Below are 23065 nucleotides of genomic sequence, written 5' to 3' on the forward strand. Positions count from 1 at the left end.
TATTGCTAATAAAATGATTCAGTGGCACTAAGGACACAGGGGTGGCAGAGCACTTGTTGTGGCCAGGATTACCACTGCCCTGTGAATGTGGGTGGGTGGGTGGGTGGTGGGGGCAGTAATGCATTTTCTAAAACAACTAAATCAGCGTCTCAGTATGACGCTTCGTAGACAAACTCAGTTTACTGAATGTGTGTGGAGATGATTTCCTAACTAGTCAGCAGAGCTGTTCTCTGAGTCGGTGAGCACTACCCATCCACTAATCCAAGTCGTGTGAGTTTCCCTGGGACCACTGTGCATCACAGTATCAATAAATAAATCTGCTGAGCCTACTGCTAGAAAATATTCTTAAACACAACTTTCAAGCAAACCTCTTTTTATAAATCTATGTTTGGGACACTGCCTATCAGGAAAACCTTTCATTCTAAAATTGAGAGTAGCCATATATGAAGCAGAGGAAAAAGGATGTGGCTGCAGCCAAGTGAAAACAAAAGCTTCACATCAGAAAATAATCAAAGCATTGCTTCTACAACAGCAACTCACACAGGTAACAGCCACTGCACATACATCACACCGGCTACATGTGACATAATTTGTATATGAAGGAGGAAACAGCACTCGCATGGAGCACAGGATCACATGTGTCCATGCTAAAAAGTCATTCTGCACATACTTCAGACCCACAGAGTCTTTGTGACCGCCCACTCCATGATGTTGGATGTAACTACTTCACCAACATAAATTCTGAAACTGTGGAATAAATGCTAAAGTTTGTCCCTTTCAACAGTCTCATCGATAAGAATTGCATACTATCTTGTAGGTAATAAGGAAATTTTAATTTTACTAGACCAAGTCACGGTTCTGGAGAAGGCATGTTATCTCAAGTCCTAAAGAAGACTTCTGTCTCAATGCCTTAGCCTAGTAAACAAATTTAGCATAAGAGTTCTACAATCACGCACAGTAAGATTTCTGACATTATACAACATTAATTGAAAAGTTTCACCCAGGAACAATTCCTGTAAATATGTTTAACCTTAACTCTAATCAAGCTTTTATTCCTCATTTCCAATTTGAAGGAATTACAGAAATCGAAGGACAAGCTATCACCTCATCAAAAATTTAAAATGTTTGTAATTTAGCACAGTCTTGCAATGGGTGGTCTTATTTTTTTCAAAAGGTACTGACCTGAAGGCTAAAGGTGGATATAGCAACTCAGATCAAATGATAGAGTTCTTGACTAGAATGCACAATGCCCTAGATTTAGTCCCCATTTATGGGAGCCAAAATGGGGTGTGCTGGCACATGCCTGTGATCCTAAAATTTGAAAGGTAGAGGGGAATTATCAGGAGTTCAAGGTCATCCTCAACAACAATCGGAGTTCCAGGCCAGTTTACAACTGAAACTGTCTCAAAAAAAGAAAAAGGGGAAAAAAAAAATCAGCGGGAAAGAGTAATTTCAGAAATTTAAATAAATTTTAATTTAATAATTAAATTTGATTTAAATAAATACGATAAAATGTAACTTGGGAATAAATAGTAAACTTGAATCTGAATAGATAACTACATTAATATTATGTACTATTTAGGCACAGAATTGTGTGTGAGTCCTTCCTGTGAGATACCTTACCGTTGAACTGGATAAACTTGAAAACTTCACACACGAGTAAAGCAAACAGAACCAAATATTAACAGTGGAGAGTCCCAACAGAAGGTACCTGTGCACATGCTATCCTATCATTATCACTATGTATGAAAGTTTCAATACAAACATTTAAAATGAAAAACCTTTCTTTTTCCTTACCCAGATATCAAAATAGCATATACTTGATTTCTAGTCCATTTTACTGTAAAACATTTAAAATGGCCTTTTAAAGGATATGCCTGTCCCAGCCACAGCATGACCTAGAGACACTAATAACCAAGACATCCTAGAGGTGACATATGCCTGAATCCTAGCATCTCTACCATGAGATGGGAGATGAAATTAGAAAGGTAAACTAAGCTCACAGGCCAGCTAGCCTAGAGCCTGGAAGCAGCAGAGACGGATTCCCAAGCTATTCTCCGACCTGTGGGGCAGAAGTGCCTAGACTTGCAAACTCAGTAATTTTAGTTAAAATCTTAAAAAGAGATTTTTAATTTAAATCTCATCATTTCATAAGGTATAAATCTTAAGGTGCAGAGTATCTCAGCACTTGGGAGCCTGAGGCAAGAGGGCTACCATGTCTTGAGGCCAGTCTGGTCTACGTGTAAAAGAGGTTCTGTCTCATGAAGGAGGAAAGAATGGCACACTAAACAGTGGTGCCTGCCTCCAAGCCTGATGCCCTGAGTTCAATCCCTAGAAAACACATGAGAGACAGTGACTCCTAAGTTTTTCTGACTTCCATATCTCCACATGCTCAACAAGAGCGCACACATGCACACGCGCGCACACGCGCGCACACACACACACACACACACACACACACACACATACATGTATGCACACGGAATAAAAATTAATATGTATCGAAAATTTTATAAAGTCAATGTCAAGTATTTAGCAAAATTCAGGGGGATAAGATATAAAGTCAGAATACATTAAAATCATACCTTAAATAAAAAGTCGGTTTTACAATTCCTTACATACATTTTTTAAAGAAAGACTTATTTTTAATTTTGTCAGTATATGTGCTGTGTAGGAGTATCTGTTCATGCAAGTAAGTGTGAGTGCCCTCAGAAGCAAGTGGACTTCAGCTCCCTTGGAACTGGAGTTACAGGCAGTTATGCGCTGCCTGACACACGTGCTGGGAACTGTACTCAGGTGCTCCATGCACAAGCAAGTGCTCTTAACTGCTAAGCCAGCTCTCTACTCCTCTACACAGCAGCTTTATTTTTTTTTAACCAGTCAGAGTATCTGTAACTAGATAATGATCTAGAAGAAAAACTTGTATTACCTTACTTGCAAATCTAAATCAAAATTAGTGTTAGCAATATTCAATCCAAGTAATAGCAGCACCTTTGGAGAATTAGTCCCAGCCACAGCATGTCCTGGAGACACTAAGAACCAAGACATCCTAAAGGAGAAAACTGATGCCTCAAAATATGCTTCTTTCGCATTGCATTATTAATACAGTGTTCTCTATATTTTAAAACTTTATGAACAGTAAGTTTGCACTAGAGTAAGAGTGACTCTTAAGATATATCACAGCAAGTTTTTTTGTTTTGTTTTTTTTTAATTTACAGCAAGGGCTTTAAAGAAGTTATTACATTTAAGGATGAGTTAAACATTTTTATTTTACATAGCAAGCTAAATGTTTTACAAATGAGACTGGTATTACAAACATAACAGCATTTTCTATTAAGAAAAGGTCTAAGCAATATTAGTCCCTTCTATAAAGATGACATTGTAGTAATGCACAGCAAACACAGTGTACCAGTGGATGTCCATACGTCCAAGAGCAGAAGCAGAACTATGAGGAATTCAAGATCACTGAGCTATTAGTGAATTTAAGAACATCCTGCACTACATGAGACCCTGACTCAAAAATAAGTGGAGGGTAACCAAGGAAGATACTTGACATGGACACCTGGTCTATATGCATACACACATGCACACACCCCTCCCCACAGTGACACCTCCACAAAGAATGAAGCCTCAAATAAGCAAACAGTAATGTTAAACACTACAATAATTCACTTTCTCCCTAAGTTATAACAAATGAAGACAAATGCTTATGATGCATTAAAGAGGCAAAAACTGGAAGTAGCATAGAAAGTCTTGGACACGTAAAGCAGGGTCAGCTCAGAATATAAGCCAAGTACTCCATGCACCATGGGTAACTCGGGAATGGGAAGGGGTGTCGGTACACAGAGCAGAAGAAGATGGCAGGCAAGCCCGAAGCTACTAGTTACTGCTCAGGACCACTTAGCCAATCTTGTAGCTGGGTACACGTCACTCACAGAGAGTGCATTCCCCAACCTATCTTCCTAATGATGTGACAACTACTCTCTAGGCTGTGAAGCACAAGATCCACAATGCCAAATGAAGTTGTTTTCCCTCTCAGGTGAACATGGTATTAATAAAACCGTGGTCAAATATTCTGAGTCCACGTAACCCAGTAAGTCAGATCTTTGGAGTAAATCCTTAACAGTAAGAGACATAGGAAAGAAAAAGTCTGCGAGATGTTGCTCTTGGAGTCTGTAGGAAAGTAGGAATGTCTAACTCTTTGAAATGGGGAATCCAGGTCATCAACAAGGCTTTCCTTCTTTAAAAACAGATCCTGCCACTACCAAGAAATAACTATAGAATATAGAAACTGATCAGGGACAAGGCCTGAGACAAGAATCCTCTCCAGGCCGCTGGAGTCCCCATATCATTCCATCTTTACTCAGGACTCTTCCCTGCTCCACATCCTTAAAACCTAACAAAATAAAGCACTTAAAGATCTTTATTATTCATTGTTCTTCTTGACAGCAAAGAGTTAATAATTATGGACTCAAACAGACCAACATAAAAGCAAGTTCAGAAAAACAACTCATGAGTCCTTCACATAAAAAAAGAGTAAGGACAGAAATAGCTCAGCATATAAAAACATTGAACACACAAGCAGGACAAAGAGTTCAATGCACAGAACCCACCAAGAGGCTTTAGGAGAGAACTCACTCCACAAAGTTATCCTCAACTGTGTCCTATACATCATCACACATGTGTACACACATGTACACATACTCAGACCCATAAGAATAAATAATTTTAAAATTTTTAAAAAGAACATCATAGACTACGTGCTACTCTATTCAAAAATGCCTGACACCCACACACTGACACGGGTTCCACACTCCTTTGCTGTTCTTCCCTGGCAAGTCGTTTTATTTGGAAAAGGGTTTTTGTTTCTTTGTTTTGTTTTCTAAACTATGAGGCCCAGGCTGTCCTCCAGGTTCCAGCAATCCTCCTGCCTCTGCCACCAGAGTACAATGGTAACAAGCACCAAGCTCAGTGCCTATAAAATGTTTTATCTTTATTATGTTTGCCTCATGTGGGGGTACAAGTAAAGGTCAAAGGAACTTATAGAAGCTGCTTCTCTGCTTCTACCACGTATGCTCCATAAACTCAGGTCATTAGGCTTGACCCATGAGCCACCTCACTGGACCTCATAAACCTTATAAACTCCACATTAACATGTACAAATAGAAAATCACCAAACAAGTTAAAGTATTCTCTGTTAATTATACTAGTAGCTCTGAATATGTTACTTATCAATATGTTTAAAGCAGTATTTGCACGTATGATAAGTTTACTTAAATTCTAAGTTGAGAATACAGAGTATAAAAATAAATCTGGGGAGTTTGAGATGGCCCAAGTTCCGCTCCTAGTACAACAGGTCCCAAACAACCCCTTTAACTGCAGCTCCAGGAGGACCTAACAGCTTTGACTTCTGCAGGCACTGCAGTAACATGGAGATACCTATATGCAGGCAGGCACATGCTTGCATGTGTAAATGCACTCATAAAAAGGGGGGAAAATGAGACTAAAGCCAGGTGCTTCAGTGCTAGTATCTGGAAGCAGATGCAGGAGGGCTACGGTCCCAGCAACCATACGTCTTACTGAAGAGAGCCAAGCTGTCAAATATACTCTTTTATATACACAGTTTCAGTATGCGTTGACGTTGACTGTAATAAGCACTGTCTCTTGTCCATCCAACCCAAGGGGGCCTTTTCACATTTGATTACTCGAGTCGCCATCTCATGTAGATAGGCAACATCAGGAAGATGAAATTAGCTTTACCAGGAAAGCAAGCCTGCAACAATTTAGCATCCAACAATGTCATCACTTTAGATACCCTCAGACTTTAACCAACTCCTTTGTAAATGACTTCATACAGTTTTCCTCTTCTACACATGCATGTGATAACTACCATGACACTTCCAGCACAGAGTAAGTCTGTAACAAAGCAGGAGAACTAGCAGGAGGAGTACTTGAGAGAGGAATGAACCCAGCACATCTGCCACTGAGCTTCAGCTGAGACATCTTCTAGGAAGAAGCTCCAGCTGAGTGATAGGCTGAAAGCAGAGCAGGAGGCTAGAGATCAAGGCGTTACGGACTCCAGAAGCAGCAGGCAGCGCTGTGGAGACGGTGACAAAGACTCTACAATGCTGCTTTACCTGGAAGGAAGCCCCAAGGATGATAAGTCAACCAGTGACGACCACACAGAAACTTACTAAGTTATCACTGTAAACTTGGGTTATAAAGGAAATATCCAACACAACAAGCCCTTCTGCTCTCCGATACTGGGCCTGTTACAGAAAATCTCAGCTCACTTCTTGGCCCTGTCTTCTACAAGGACAGGAGAGCAAACTCCTAGTTAAACAAATGACCCCTACTTTTAGATTCTTACAATCTCATCCCATGCACTTAACTGACAAACAATAAGACAAGTGCCACTGTCTTAGCTGCTCTCAAACAGTATCACATAACATCCAGGAGAACTGTTTGAAAAAATAACTTCAAATCCATCCTGAGATAGGGCCATACTAGTTACTCTTCATTAGTCCCATAGCCTGTATGGGGACATATTGAGAGACTTTTTTTTAAAATCTGTGCTCAAAAGATAATAAAGTCTATGTTCTCTGAAAGTATACTCTTAAAGATTGCCATTTATTATACATTAAAATAAAAACTCTGGACAGAAATTCTAGTTTAGTGTCCAAAACAATTGTATTTAAAGCACTAGGTTTTGTTTTCTTTACAGTGAAGGATTCTATGCTTTTGTTAGAATCTGCAGCAGGGTCAGAAGCCACGCACCTGCAGCACACCTGCAGCACACCTGCGGGACACGTGCAGGACACCTGTTCACTGTCTGGCTTCTCAGTCCTACACCCTGTTTTGTCTTTGGTTTATTTTTTTCAAGTCAAAGCTTACTAAGTGCCCACTTCTCTACTGCCAGTATAAGTAACATGTGTGTATGCATGTATATGTGTGTGTGTGTGTATAATGTGTGTGTGTATGTATGTGAATATGTATACATTCATAGAAGTAAATTTTCATTTAATTTTTGTTTTTATTAATCATTTGAAGTGTCCATGTAATATAATATTAATGTACATATGGGATATGCATAATGCATACATGGGATTATATACAGAAATGTTAAGATGTGGAAAGAGGCTAGGATTTGACTCTACTTTTGTACAAATAGGCCAGGTCCTCCCTGATTCATGGCTGATGGCACAATACATAAGACGGACTACTCTGACCTCTTAATGCCTTAGCTTGATGTCTGCACCAACAGTGAACTGCAGCAATCAACAGGAGTCAAGTCGGTAATTGTTCTATTGTAGTGCACAAAGCAAATCTGCTCTTTGGAATAAAGAATGTGATAGATAAGGGACTTTATCATTCAAGGTTGCTGAAATCACAGCTTCGGGAAATGATCAAAGAATTCCTGGCTAACAACACAGCTCAGGAACATTTGAGCCACTGCTACACTATCTCCTCCAACAAGTGCATGCTAAATACATAGCTAGCCTTACAAAATATACTCAGACAACTCATCAAAAACTGTTATCTCTCTATTTAATGCTAAGCTCCATAATAACTGAGGCAAATTCTCTTTTATTCACTTTTGTGTATTTGTAGTCTGGTAAATGACCTAGCATAAGACTCATATTCAACAAATGAATACAGCTCAAAATACTTTAAACAAACAAACAAAAAAAAAAAAAAATGCTGTACTTAATAGACTGAAACAGGACTGTGACAGTTTCAGGGACAGCAGAATTCTACCCTGACACACATGTTTTGAGCAGCTTGTAGCATACCTATCCAGTGGTACTTATTAACCGCATATATTAAGAGCATCTATTCGCACAATCAACTGAATCACTAGCTAACTGTTCTGCTTCTGTCTCTCCTCACACTTCCCCTTAAAATTATAAGCCATTGCAGACTCTATTCATCTCCCGTAGTGTTAAAAAAAAAAAAATCTAGTATCTTTATCCTTCCAAAAAACATATTTTAAAACTCTGTCCTAATTGAAAATAAAACCAAATGAAATTTTGAGAACCAGCTTTAAAGCCCTGAGTACAAGAGTATTCAACTACTAAGCAGCAGAAAACTTAAGACCCTACTATCTCAAGCTTAGTACTGTGGCTTTTTATTAATGAACTTGGTGGAAAAATATATAGAATGGAATAGAAACCTGTTGATAAGTACTGTGGTTTGAATCAGTCCCCACCCCACCCCCCACACACAAAAGCACTTGGTCATCAGTTAACAGCATTGCTTGGTCCCAAGACTGCAACCTTGTTGGAGAAAGTACATCACTGTGGCAGGCTTTGGTGTTTAGTCTCACCCCTGCTTCCTGCATGCAGCTGTCAGATGATAAGCCAGAGTCTGCCACCAGCCCTCAGCTGCCATGCCTTCCCAACCGTCATGGACACCTACATTCTGGAACTCTGAGCCAAAATCAATCTTTTCTTCCTTAAATTGCTCTTGGTCCTGGCACTTTACTGCAGCAATAGAATGTAACTGACAGTTACTGTGTATGCCATCCTGAAGATGCAATGAGATAGGACAGCAAATCAAGTCACTCTACCCAGCACCTGGTTCATTAACATGGAAGCACTAATCATTTATCAACTTCCCTCAAAGACACCCTCTAAAGAAAAGGAACTAGGGGCTTTCTCCATAAACTGTCTGCCAGAAGCTCACTGTGAAGCACTGCCCCAAAACTTCTGAGACTGAAATGATTGACGACATCAAACACAAAGCCAACTTTGCAGTGAGTTAACATGGTTGCTAAGTTTGGTGTCTTGATATGATGACTAATTTTAGTCAAGTTGGCCAGGATATAATACCTAGATATTCAGTTAAATACTGGGTGTGTTTTTCTAGAAAGACTAACATTTAAACTCTGAACAAAACAGATATCCCCCCTCAATTCCATTACCTAACTAGGCTTATAAACAAGCATCAACTTACAAGGAAACCTTTTCCTCACCTGAAACAGAAGGAGAAAACACCACAGGCGCTAAGAAAGGCTTCTCAATCTGCTGCTCATCGCTTCCTGAGGAACTACAGACTCTCTGGCTAACAATCCACTATTCCACAGTGAACTGCTACTGGATTTCCTACCTACTATCAAAAGATCAACACCAAGATAATCCAACATTTGGAGAATATTCCCAACACTACTGGAAAGGAAAAAATAAATGCAAAAGAAAACTAGTGTCCCTTTTTGACACTAGGATGCCATTTAAAATGTTAATTTTCACAATTCAATTTTAGGAAAAAAAATTATATATATACATATATATGCATATATACGTATATATGTATATGTGTGTGTGTGTATATATATATATATATATATATATATATATATATATATATATATATATATATATATACAGCTGTGCATGTCAAAAAAGCAAACCTTTAAAAACAAGTTTCTAAAAAACCCAAAAAGTAGAAAAGATGTAAAAAAAACTTAAGTCACAATTATACCAGCTACAAAGACGATGCTGTGGAATAAAGCAATGAGACACGTGTCAACACAAGTCCATCTCTAAGGGATGGGTTTGACCATAGCACACTGTGTACAAGTACTGAAACCACACTAAGCTATGAATATGCATAATTATGTTAATTTTTAAAAAGCAACTGCTATAAATGGTACTAAATCATAATACTGCTAAGAAACACCTAAGTTACTACAAACCCAGCACCCTGCTTAGATGTAAGTCAGCACAAGCAAAGATTCTGGTGAAAAAGGGTCTTTCTCAGTATCCCTAACTGGACTGGAATTACTATCTAGCCCAATCTAGCAGGAAACTTCTGACAATCATCTTACCTCAGCCTCTCAAGTACTGAGATTACAGGCATGAGTTTCTATAGATAACAAAACTATAATACAAACGACCAAACTCTGTCAACAGCACAAGAAATCTCTAAACAGCTACAGAAACAACCAGGTTCAGCAGAGAAGAGAGAAGAAGATATTCCACTCATTCCATTTGCTATATTTACAGCACTTAAAAAAAATCCAAAATTACAAAATAACCACTGCTTTAGCCTGTACTGTCCTAAGAAGTACAGACAGGAACATGTCTCTGCTTACCTCCCATCAAGACCATGAGTAAAAACCCAAGTCATGTTCATAACAAAAAATCCAAAGTATTTATGAATAGCTGGAAAAGTTACTCTTCATAAAGCATTTTTATTATAGTTAAGATTTCTTCTTTGAAACTCTAAATTTACTATTATTCTAAAGTAAAAATGAAAAAATTGTTTTCCATTTGCAGTCATTAGAAAACTAGTGGGTTTTTGACTAAACCAACTATCTCAAAGGACAAAAAGAGCCATGAATCAAATCCCCTGACTGGCAAAAAATGAGATTTACACAATCCTAAGAAAAGTAGCTTTACCACTGCTGTAATGTCCTTCCAATTCTCTTGCATGCCTTAAAAGTATATATACCATACACACAGGGATATGAAAAGTTCATTCTATAGACCTAAGATAGTTACAGCCAATAAATTAATGAGAACATTTCTACTCAGCATTATTAACAAGTGTTAATACAATCTTCAAAAATACATATTTCAAGAAAGGAACTTTATCCCTTTAACTAGAAATGTTCCCTAAAACTGAAGCCTTTTTACATCAGTAAAAAATTTTACATCGATAGATATTATCATTTAAAAAGATATTGCATATAGCTGACAGAAATTAATGAGCCAGAACTTCGTTAAGTAAAACTGTTAAGCAAAATGCTAACCATAGTGATTCAAGACCCTTCAAAACATTATTAGTGGTGACTGTAATTCCAACATGTGCGCAGGTATGAAATGTTTTTCCTGAATGTAGACCTAAATTGGCCAACTGTGTGTGAACACGCAAAGGTTATCAAAGTACTTAACATAGTCACATACACAAAACAACTGTAAAGTTTTAAAACACTTGTAATACAAGTAACAAAATCACCTATGTGGTAACAGCACAATATAAGTTATTTCAGAAATACGCCATTAATAGCATGTCATTCAAAACACTTGAGGATTAAGGAGCGACTGAAATGAGTCCTAGTAACCAGAGTTGAAGTCTTCAGGCAGCATGATCTGAGTCAACGTCAATCCAGACTCCAAACCTTCAGTTACTATATCAATTTAAAATAGTGGACAAAAACATTAAAAAAAATAGTAAATGCACTGAAAACATTTCAAGAGTGGTCTAAAGTGATCAGCAAACAAACCAGTGTCACATAAACCTGTGAATTAGTCTGGGAAATAGTCAGGAGTTCCCTTGACTTTGAGACAGAGTCTTAACATGCAACTCAGGCTGGCCATGACCTTGAAATGTCCCTGCTTCATCAGCTCCCCATGTGCTGGGGTTACAGGCATTCACCATCATATCCAATTCTACAGACGTTTGCCTGACAGAAAGTTACTCCTGACTTTCTCAGCTGCTTCAACTACAGACTAGAGCAGTGCTTTCAAACTGTTCAAGCCACACTTATATAAATATAAAACGACAGGCTAGGCTCAGACCTGCCTAGTGAAGGGTTATTTTGCCTGGCATGTGCAAGGCCCTGGGCTCAATCTCAGTAAGTAAATAAACACCAAATAGAAAACGTAAGCCAGGCACAGAAATCCTCTACACAGGCAAAAGAATTTCATGACCCCAGGAGGTGGAGGCCAGCCTGAGGCAACATTTAAGACCCAGAGAGACTCATAAAAATAATTTTGTAAAAAATAAAAGAAATTAATTTTCATCATTTATTTAACCAAATATCTTTAAAAGTATTACTTTACCACATCATAAAGAAGTTAATAAAATATTCTGCAATCTTCGTTCATATCCAATAACCAAAGTTTAATGTGCACTTTGAGGCACATCTCAACTAGAACTAAATTAATTTGGGGTAATAATCACACATGGCTAGTACTTACTGTACAGAACAGCATTGTTCTGTGGCTTTGAAACAGACACACAGACTATCAAAGTCTGTCATTTACGCCAAGAGAACTCTGAAAGCTGAAGACATGTCAAGCCAGCCTTCACCCTGACTCTGGCAGGCCTCGGTGACACTGTCCCATTGGCCAGGCAACTTCCATTTCCAGCATGAGTCCCAATTTTCACATGTTCTAAAGACACAATTATCAATAGCAACCCCTTTAATCATCACAAATATCCCACCTGATGTGCCATGTCCCATGGTCACTCTAATTATACCATCCTTGACAATAATAACACTGCTTAGAAGAAAATTAGTTAAAATTCTCTAAACTGATGCCTGGAAGAGACTGGAAATTTAAAGGAGAGAACCCTGAATGCACTACACTCGTTTTTAAAAACGAAAAGGAAAAAAGATGCTGCTGAAAAGTCTTTATTTTAAATTGCAGACTTAAAAAAAAAAAAACAGTAAGAATTACCTGTTGTACAAGGCATCTGGAAATTGGGCTCATTGCTATCCAAAACAGGCAAACAGAACTGGTTACTTGCAGATCCTAGCATAGGATCCTTATCGCTGAGCATGTTCTTCAGCGAGTCCTCTAGGACATTTTGACTTGTACTAAAATCCTCACAGACTTCATTCTCCAGGTTGGATCCTAGAAATAGGGCATCATCTAAGTGTTCAGTAGGAATTAAATGATTAAATGTATCAACTATATCCATGAAGACTTCTGTGTGTCTTTCAACCCTATAGAAAGACAAAAAAAATACCATAAGAAATAAAGCTATCAATTGAAAATAATCACCTAATACCAAATTATTTTAATAATTTTGAATCTAAGAACACACTTCTGAATTTGTTTTTTTTTTTAAACCCTCAGTGTTTTTTAGAATATACATTTGGAAATGTGGATCAAATTTTTACTGAATGACCTTTCTTTATATCCATGTAGAATATTATTTTACCAGAAATGCTACTGTTTTATTCAATTTAGTTTTTTTAATTATATAGCCCATTCATTTGACATATCTGAGAAAATTACATAGTTTAAACCATAAAACTGTGTTTTAACCATAACATTTTCATAAAGAATAAAACAATATTTTACAGTAAGCCCACATAAAACAGCTAAAATTTAATTTAAATTATGGTCCACATCTACTAAAAACCATAGAGTAGCCTTGATTTATTTACAAACCATTAAAACTATTCACACATAACACAGAGAGACAATTCTCCCCCCCCCCCCGTGAAATTAAAGAAACTATTAACTAAGCCCAAGAAACCACAAGTTTACACATGTGCAAAGCTGTACGAACACACACACTTTCTCCCGGGTCTTCTTTTAGGAGAAAACAAGATAAATGACAAGAAAACAAGCACATAAAATACTGAAATTTATTTTAGTGAGTTATGTGGGATTTACATGGTCTACCAAATTTTAACAATACACAAGCATTCAGCAAAAGGTATTCCATGGAGATTTCAAGAAATCTCAATTATCAAAAACAATTTTTTAATGAATGGTTTTAGGTATAAAATTGAACCAGTTAGAAAACCGCACTCACCACCTGGACTATCCTGTGCTCTACATTTTCAAAGCCTTTTACAACTAAATCTACCAAACCTTTCTGAACCTGGCTTAAAATCTCCCTGCCTAAAGCTGAGAGGGAAAGCCAGGTGAGGCTGCACATCTGTAATCTGGAATGCAGGAGTATCAGGAACTTGAGGCCAGCCTGGCCCACAAGCCAACCTTTCTTTCACAATCTAAAAAAAGGGAGGTGATATGGCGTTCCCATATAAAGCTACCAGATACATATATGCAATACTCTGGGGTAAGCATTTCATCTGCATGTGTAGAACTTAATCCTCAATGAGAAAAGGGATTTGAAAATATGCTTCTTTTACAAGAAAAATGCATTTAAATAATTTAAAGGTCTTCCTCAAAGTCATCAGCTCCATAGTCCATACCTAAATACCTATTCATCCTTAATGCTGAGCTCAGGAGTTACAAAGACCTGACTCATTAAAGGCCATTGATAAACAATTTTCCACCAAATTAGTGACTGGGACTGAAGATACGGACGAAAGACTGAAGAATAAATGGAAACTTTAAGGAATGGCAGAAATGTTCAAAATTTTAATTATTTTAATAGATTAAAATATCCCATCATTCTTCAAATGGAAAACCACAAATTCAAGGCTAGTCTTGGCTACATAAAGAGCCTGAAGCCAGCCCGAGCGAATAACACCCTCCTGTTTCAACATACTTCCCCATGTCAAAACTGAACACTCTAAAAGAAAGGAAGAGACAGAGACAGAAAGACAGACAGACAGGAAGATTAAGCATACTAAACTCCTTATAGGTCAGAATTTCCGGTATGGTTCTTCATCCCAAAATGTACAGCTTTGTTTCTCAGTAGACTTAGAAAGCATAATCAAGACCCTATGATCCAATGTTGACAAAAATCTTATGTATAGTAAGGCTGCATTTTTTTCACAATATTTCATCTCTCATCACATGTTTACTATGCAGCCTCCCCTGCAGGAGATGCTTTGGCATACCAGACAGATGAGAATCTTTTAAGACAGAAAACAAAAAGATCCCCAAATTTATGGTTCCAAAATTTATGAATTCCATAGAATGAATCACAATAGTAGCATTATATGGGACATATTTTAGGGGAAATATATATAAATTAATGAGGGTACTTTTTTGAAGTGGGTACTATTAGATTTGCATACAATAAAGAAAATATGGCAAAAACAGTGGACAGTCATCCAACATCCAAGCTATCCTGAAAATAACATTTACCACAAGTATAAATTAATTGGTTTCAGATATTAAGTATCAAAACTAACTCACACTAAGGTGAAAAGTGAGCTTTTGGGGCTTAGCTAAAGCCTGTGCCGCTCGTGCACAATTGCCAGCACCTGTGTCCAGCAAGCTCACTCAGGGGGATGGCCTCTGCACAACCACAGACTAACACAAGATTGAAGATGTACCTTAAGAAATAATTCCTGCTAGATAGGAAACCAAATGTTAATTACAGAAATATTAATTAAAACAGACATATTAATCTACGTGCAATGTGGACTGACAGAAAAAGTTCAGTTCTGGAAAAGCAGGTAAAATCTGAATCAAGTGTTTCCTTAGGTTAAGAGGCTTCTGTGGCTCTGATAGGCACTAATACCAGTTGAAGGCAGTGATCAGGGACATGCATTAAAGCTGTATACAGGGTATATAGGACTCAGCATGCTTTGCAGAGTTTCTATAAACCTAACAGTACTCCAAAATAAGACAGCTTTAAAACTAAAGTGAACATTGGAAAACAAGTAATGTAAAAGAAAGGCAGTTTTTTTTTAAAGGTATTTTCAGAATCTTTGGTAATTATATATAGCTGTTTGATACAAACAAATTTCTGTTTCTTACACCAAAGTTTTACATAAATAATTCCTTTCATTGGTTATTTAAAGCAAAACACACAATCTATCATCTTTTTAAAGATGGCTCATGGAATGTATACAGTTATATCATCAATCAATTGAAATTATACATGCTAGAATCTGAAATGATTTCTGGGTTCAGGGTCACATCAATTATTTATCAGCAATAAAATACAGAGTTGTCACAGGTTTGGATAATCTTAATTCAAACCATTCCTTCACTCACTCACTCTCACTCACTCACTCACTCACTCACAGATTTATTTCTGACCACCTACTACAATGGAAAACCAAGCACTGTCTCATATTTAAGGAACTGACAATTCAAACCAGATTACAGACAAATATAAGAAAATATAAGTAGCAAAAGACTATCATATTGGAGGGCTGTTAATAAGATCACAGGTGAAAACTCAGGCAGTAAGTAGACAATATCTGACATGAAGTCTAAAGACTCAGGGAGGAAATTAAGAAAGATGGTGCTAATTACGAATAGTAACATAATTAAAACATAAGTACTAATGAAGTAAAATTTAATCTACTTCCAATTTTAAAATACTCTGAGAATTAGATTGCAGTTAAATTTACACTAAATAAAAGAGAAATGTTATTCTCTATTTCAGGTATGAACAGAACAGGTAAAAAAATTACAAAGTATCAAAAAATTACTTTAAAAAACTGACTTTAAGATTTCATTTTAAATGTGTCTTACTTTTTTACCTGGGCCTATTGGCTCAGACCTTTAATCCCACCTACTTAGGCAGGCAGGCAGGCAGGCAGGCAGGCAGGCAGGCAGGCAGGCAGGCAGGCCCTGGATAATTTCAAAGTCAAAGCCTGCCTGAGCTACAGAATATGTTTGTGTTCAAGGCCAATCCCGGCAACTCTGCCTTGAATTACAGGTCAAAGGTTGAGTTCTATCCCAATATGAAAGTCTGAAACATAAAACTCTAAAGCAAACCTATGTAAAAAATACTTCATCTTCATCCTCTTACTTTTTAAAAAGTTTTTCAATAAATCCACACCAGTATCAAAGTTAAGAGACGGTGGGAACATGACTGTAATTCCAGCACTAAAGAGAAGCAGGGGAAGAGAGTTCAAGGCTAGCTTTGGCTAACAACCTGGGAAGAGACCCCATTAAAAATAAATAAAATTTAAAAAGAGAGATTGGAAACTATGTAATGAGCTTCAGTTGTCTCATACAGACTGCACATGTGCATGCACACGTGTAAGAGGTGACATGAAGAAACAGAAGCTCTCCATGCTGTGGCTGGCTGTTTAAATGAGAATGGCCCCCACTGAATGGAGTGCTTGAGTACTGGGTTCTCCTTAGGAAATTAGGTGTGGCCTTGCTGAAGGAGGGGTCACTGGTACTGGGCGCCGAGGTTTCAAAAGCTCCGATCATCCCAGTTACCCACCCTCTCATTCTTCAGCCCCTCATGCCTCCTGCAGCATCTTTTTCTGACATGGACTCAGAAGACAAGTCAAATGCCTTCTTTTATAAGTTGCCGCGGTCAAGTGTTTTGTCACAGCAATAGAAAAGTAACTAAAACACAAGGGCATTAAAAAAACTTATGAAATTTTTAAACATGGTAATACTGATTGGAAAGGAGCATTTTTTATGTATGCTAGTGAAGGTATTTAAAATAACATTTTACTGCAAACCTAAAGAGGAGTAGTAATCAATTCTGTGTAAGGAAAATCCAGGCAAACACTTTGAACAAAGCAAAGCCCTAGAAAGGGATCATACTCGATGCCTTCCAGCTCTGACATAATAATTTAAACTATTTAAATTTGATTTGAACTTGAAATCAAGCAATTTGATCATGCATGCAAGAACGAATTTCTAATAGGCAGCTGTAGAAAAAGTACAATGGTATTAACAGTGGAACATTAAATGTAATATATTCTAATTTAATGTCAAGCTACACAGGCTTCCTACTTCTTCCCACACCTTGAGTATGAGACAGGCTCTGGAAGCCCAGGCTGGCCTCAGTTAACCCTTTTGCCTCTAACTTCCCACACTGGGGATTCCAGGTGTGGGCCATCAGGAACAAATTATTCTTAACTAGAGGCAATTATACCCACCCAAAGAACATTTGACCACGTTCAGATTCTTTACTGTCATCACAGCTGGGACGGATACCCCAATAACTAATAAATACACTATAATGCACTCAAGTCCACACTTTGGGGTGTTGGGGGCTAACAATACGCTCCTCTAAAGACATTACACATTATAATCCCAATTTTAAAAAATTGATTAGCAAAAATAAAACTGTTTGCAAGAGTAAGCAATGGAGCTAACAGCTGAACCCTGAGAAATAGCTAATTCAAGATTTAATACACTTGCCTACCCTACAGTTTTGTAAAATTAAATTTGCTGAATACTGACTACTCAGGGCACTGTGCTATTTAATCCTCACAAGCACACTATTAGACAAGAACTACTGCTATTATCAATTTATAAGAAAGGTGCTACAGCCTCCAAGTTACACCTAGTCTTCTGCCTAAGCAGTAGAACGATTTTAAACTCACTTGTTGAGGTCATTTCTCAACAACTGGTATAAAAACATTACGGGTAAGGACTGGAGAGATAGTTCAGAGGTTAAGACCACTCACTGGCTGCTCTTCCACAGGACCAAGTTCTGATTCCCAGCACCCACATTCTTGCTTAGAACTGTAACTCAAGTCCCAGAGGAACTGACTCTCTTTCGGCCTCTGTGAGATGCAAGCACACACATGCACAGACATACATGCAGACCAAGCACACACATGCACAGACATACATGCAGACCAAGCACACACATGCACAGACATACATGCAGACCAAGCACCCATACAAATTTAAATTATTTAAAAAAATTTTAAACTATAGGTAAATACTAGGTTATCCTTCTAGGATAGTCAAAGAAAACTGAAATATTTAGGTACAATCCTACAAGTAACTGTTCTACTCACTTCAAATTCTGTTCCAGCTATATGAGTTAGAATCTACCAGCAAAACCCCATAAAGAAAAACAAGATCATGAAGTCTGTGTGACATTATCCAGTAAAAAGAATAAATGGGACCTGCCTAAGACTAAAGCAGACCTATGAACTTAGGAGGAAGAACTTGCAGGCACAAGTTGAACCTGCAAAGTCAGAACTGGACCTGTCAAAAGTAGTAACAGGAAAAGGTCCTTTTCAAATTTGCCATAATTGTATTTTAGGTAGCGTTCAACAGCAGTAAAATTTTGAATTAAGTTGACTTAAGTGCAGAGGTACCATCATAGACTGGGTACTAACAGCCAGACCAACACGCACTTAGCACTGAGTATCAGAGCCTGTAAAGTGGGTGAGATTATTATTTCTCTTCTACAGAAGAGCAATTCAAACTCAAATGGTTATGTAATTTTCCAAAGCTCACATACCCAATACCCTCAAAATACAACACAGGCAGCATAATTTCTGAGCCAGCACTTCTAAATTTTATTTTATGCACTCTCCTTACATAACACATTGTTTTTCTAACTTTAATAACAATAAAATTTGTAAAACTAAAAAACAAGTACCTTGCTTTTCGTTCAAAATAAAACAGGAAGTATGTACTTAGCCACACTATACACATAAAAATATGGCTACGCTCAATGCACATGCACATGTCATTTGGAGGAAAGGTAAACTTCTCGGCTAAAGCTGGGTGTATTTTCTCCCTACTCTTTGGTGTCACATGTCCACCTGGATGAACAGTACTATTCTTGGCCTGCATCATCTACCATGCCATTCAAAACTGGTACACCTGATTGTATTAGTAGATGAAAACTTCTGGGCAATATTTAAATCTCAACTATTTTCTTAGAGCTCTTCTTCACAGTGCAAATGATCAAAACTAATTCCTGAGGTATGGAGTTGCCCGCCAATACAGGCAGATCTCCACCCAATTGCCTATCTTAATGTTTTTAAACCCTGTTTTTTGGTCAACACTTTATTTCCTTCAGAGCAGCTTGGTTTCAGATACTTTTAATCAAATCAATGCTCTGCTATCTCCTAATACTGGGAGTAATCAAGCAACAATTACTCCCAGTATGCTGGGAGGAGGCAGGTGGATCTTGTGAGGTCAACCTGGTCTGCAGAGTAAGTTCCAGGACCTCCTCGGCTACACAGAAAGAGTCTTGAAAAACAAACAAAACAAAAAAGGTAAACACTGTATGGCCTTGCCAAGGAACCCAGTTATTACCTATTTTGACACCTGGAACAGAAATGTAGGCCTGTTTTTAATTAGTAAAGCAGTTTTTCTAAATCTCTCAATATAAATAAACATGTCAACTCTTTTTGTTTAGTCTGTCTGTATCTGTGCTGGACCGCATTGACAGCTAGCTATCCTCAGCCATGCCTATGAACATTTGCTTGTGGGCACAATGCTATCTGCCTCTAAGTATGAGTTATCATTTCCCTACCTGACAATTGGCCTTCCCCAGCTCTGTTTTATTTTTGTTTTGTTTTCCTTATTTATTTATTTTTTTGTTTGTTTGTTTGTTTGCAATTTCACTTTTTCCCCTGGACTAAGGGAGCCGCTCTCCTCGACGGAAAGACTCACAGCAGAGCACTCCAGTATAATGCTTTCAAACTTCCTGACATCACACCCAATGTGTTCACTTGTATATATGTGCGTGTCTGAGTGTCAGTGTCTCATGCCTGTGTATATGCCCAATTCTCCAAAATCTCAACTCTTAATAAGATTGTATGATTGGATAGCAAACTGTCACTTGCTACCTTTTCCAACTTTTGCCAATAATATATAAATCAGAAACTCTCAAACTTTTCTTCACAGATTCTAAAACAGAATGTAGGTTAAATTTTTAATAATAGACTTTAGCTAAAAATCGTTCCAATTTCTCTATTCTGAAATTTGTACTCTAACTGACTCCCCACCTACACTTACAGGCCAGTTTTCTCTCATGACATAAGAGACTATACAGCATACAAGTGTCGTTAAGAAGCTTACCCGCATGTAACTAGTTTGGTACAATGGATAAGCGCACTGTTCTTCCACTAGGAAGCATGAGCCCTCTAACAAATCCCACCATGCATGCTCTTCAAGAAACACCAATAAAGTGCACAAAAGACAAGAGAAAACTCCTGGCCTTCCGCTGAGCCAGTTGTCGCCTTGACAGGGCACAGGTACGTCTATAAAATAAAGCTTAACATTTCCGGTCTTAACTCTTTTTAAATGGCCCGTTCCGCCTATGCAACAAGTCTTTCTATTGCTACTGAATTATCTGAATGTGTGGCTTCATCAATGACTCCTCAGGTCCTGCTTCAAATCTGTTCTCATGGAAAACTAGAATACTCAGTTCAAGTGGTCATGGCAATGATGATGAGGGGGAAGAATCATTGTGAATATAAATGGCGGGCAAAGAGAACACTGAGAAGAAAAACTACCATCTACCATCTAAGTATGTCAGATGCTAAGGATTACTGTTTGAAATAACTGGTTTTCCTCTCAACATCTTCTGTGCTCTGAAATTGCACTATACATTAAAAACATACGGATGCTATAAGACAGCACTTCCTGCTTCTCTCATCCATCTCTTTTAACAACCAAACATCACCTACATTTTCAAAATCCCAAGTACAAGAATTTTTTTAAGAGGCAGGAAGTGAGATGTTGGTTTGGAGATTGAAAACACGGGACAAAGTTTGATGGCAAAATACGAACTAAATAGAGCAGTATAATCTGCTGTGGTCGGGTGTGTGTGTGGGGGTGGGTGGGTGGGTGGGTGTGTATGTGTGTTTAGCGTAAAAACAGGTAGCAAAATTCATAACGTGGGTCAAGTCTAGATCGATCCTTTTCTAAAAGACCTGTCCGAAGAATGATTAACATCGGGCAGACATTAAAACACTGCCCCCTCCCTCAAACCACAACCGCGCTCTACTAATGGTTACTCAACAGCAATCATAAACACACATTCGAATAGTAACAACTAGGAAATGTCATTTAGCTAGCCAGAGACAGGGAGAAGGGGAATCTGGGGGACTGAGCCTCCGGCTGGACAGTGCTACAACACTCTCTCCTCTCCCAGGGTCCCCCACCCCCGCCCGGTGTCAGATGATCAGTTATTTAGCACCATTAACACGTACTTATCGACTAGTGGTTCATTAAATTACACGTCCCGTCGGCAAGCAGGACTCTTGGGCTTCCCATTTCAAACTAGGCAAAAGGAGCCGGCCCACTGTCCGGGTCCCCAGCACAAAAGCGCGCGGTCCCCGGAGATCCGCAGCCCCAGGCGTCCCGGATGCGGGGCCCGGGACCGGCCCCGGGCGCGGGTCGGCCTCGGCTGGGACCCCAGCCGGCTGCCAGGCTCCGCGAGCGGGCTGCGGCCACCTCGCCGGGACCCCGGGCCTTGGAACCCGACGTGGCCCGCGCCGCCTGCCCGCGCGGCGACGGCGGAGACCGGGCACGCTCGCAGGCGAGAACCGAGGCCCGGCGATCGCGCGGAGGCCGCGCCGCCACCGCCGCTCCGGGCTCGCGGTCCAAACGGTGGGGCAGGCCGGGGCGGGGCGGGGCGAGCCCGGGAGGCCGAACGGCCCGGGAGGATCGGGCGGTCAGCAGCGCGAGATGGGGGTGCGGGGAGAGGACCCGGGCAGCCCGCGTGGGGAGGGAGGATAGGGGAAGGAGGCCACCGAGTGCCCGTCGCGGCGGGCGCCGCCACTCACCAGCTCCGCAGACGAGCGCTGCCACCGGCAGCCAGAGGAAGATGGAGGCCGCGGGGCCGCGGAGGAGGGGGCCGCGGAGGGGGTGCGCGCAGGGCGTCGGCGTTGCTGCCTAGGCTCGGGACTCCCCGGCCCGCGCCGCCGTGGTGACGACACTACGACCGGCCTGCGCTCCGCCCTCCCCGTCCGAGCTGCAGTCACTGCTTCCCTGAGCCCTGGGGTCGCCTGCCTCGTGGTGTCTGTGCGGCGCGGCAAGAGCCCGCAGCCATCGGCGTGCGACCGCGGTGGCGGCGCGGGAGCAGGAGCGGGGCCGCGTCACGTGACGCCACTGTTTACCGTTCCGGGGGCCGGGGCAGCGTGCGCCGCGCCTGCGCGATGGGACCTGCGCGCAGCCGCCGCCGAGGCTCTGCCAGGCCGCGGCAGCCGAGCTAGGGGCTCGCGCTGGTCGCAGCTCCGGAGAAGGAGGAGGAGGACAGACGAGGCAGAGCGGACCGGTTTCCCCGCCTAGTGCCTGTACTTTTTGGATATGGGGTGAAAATGGAACGGTCGAGCCTGAAAGTTCCGGGTGGCGCTGCCCCCACCCTGCAGCCGATCCGCCCGGAACATCTCTGAACTCCAAGAAAACGTTTCTTGAGGGCATAGGCGTGGTTCATCACAGTGCTGGGGGCAGTGGGGATCTTGGAGAGTTCTAAGCCAGCCAAGGCTACATAGTGACACACCCTGTCTCTTAAAAAAAAAAAAAAAAAAAGAAAAGAAAAGAAAAGAAAGAAACATTTCTGGATACAAAGAAAAAAAAAAGTTCTTGGTAAGCAATCAGCAAAATATGAACTGCAGTCCTTGGACGACCCCAGTTCCATGTTACCTTCCGGAGATGCCTTATTCCTCTGAGGACAAGTGTCAAAGTTTCTTGTCACCTTGCAGAGGACGGGCTAAATACACTTAAAGTTTTCAAACACTCTTGATTATTTTGTAGCAGTGTCTATCATAGCATTTATG

General features: G+C 39.9%; 1 protein-coding gene across 1 annotated transcript in view; it reads right to left on the reverse strand.

Annotated features, from left to right (window-relative positions):
- Nucleotides 1-22351, reverse strand: part of PHF3 (PHD finger protein 3) — a 65491-nt gene extending 43140 nt beyond the window's left edge. Inside the window, exons 1-2 of the mRNA XM_080917171.1 lie at nucleotides 22073-22351; nucleotides 12408-12676 (exon numbers count right to left, since the gene is read on the reverse strand). Coding sequence (XP_080773297.1) covers nucleotides 12408-12651 — 244 coding nt within the window. The 5' untranslated portion in view covers nucleotides 12652-12676; nucleotides 22073-22351. The remainder of the gene's footprint in view (nucleotides 1-12407; nucleotides 12677-22072) is intronic.
- Nucleotides 22352-23065: the final 714 nt, after the last annotated feature.

Source organism: Micromys minutus (genome assembly GCF_963924665.1).
Source record: "Micromys minutus genome assembly, chromosome: 5".
In the NCBI taxonomy this organism is placed as follows: Eukaryota; Metazoa; Chordata; class Mammalia; order Rodentia; family Muridae; genus Micromys; species Micromys minutus.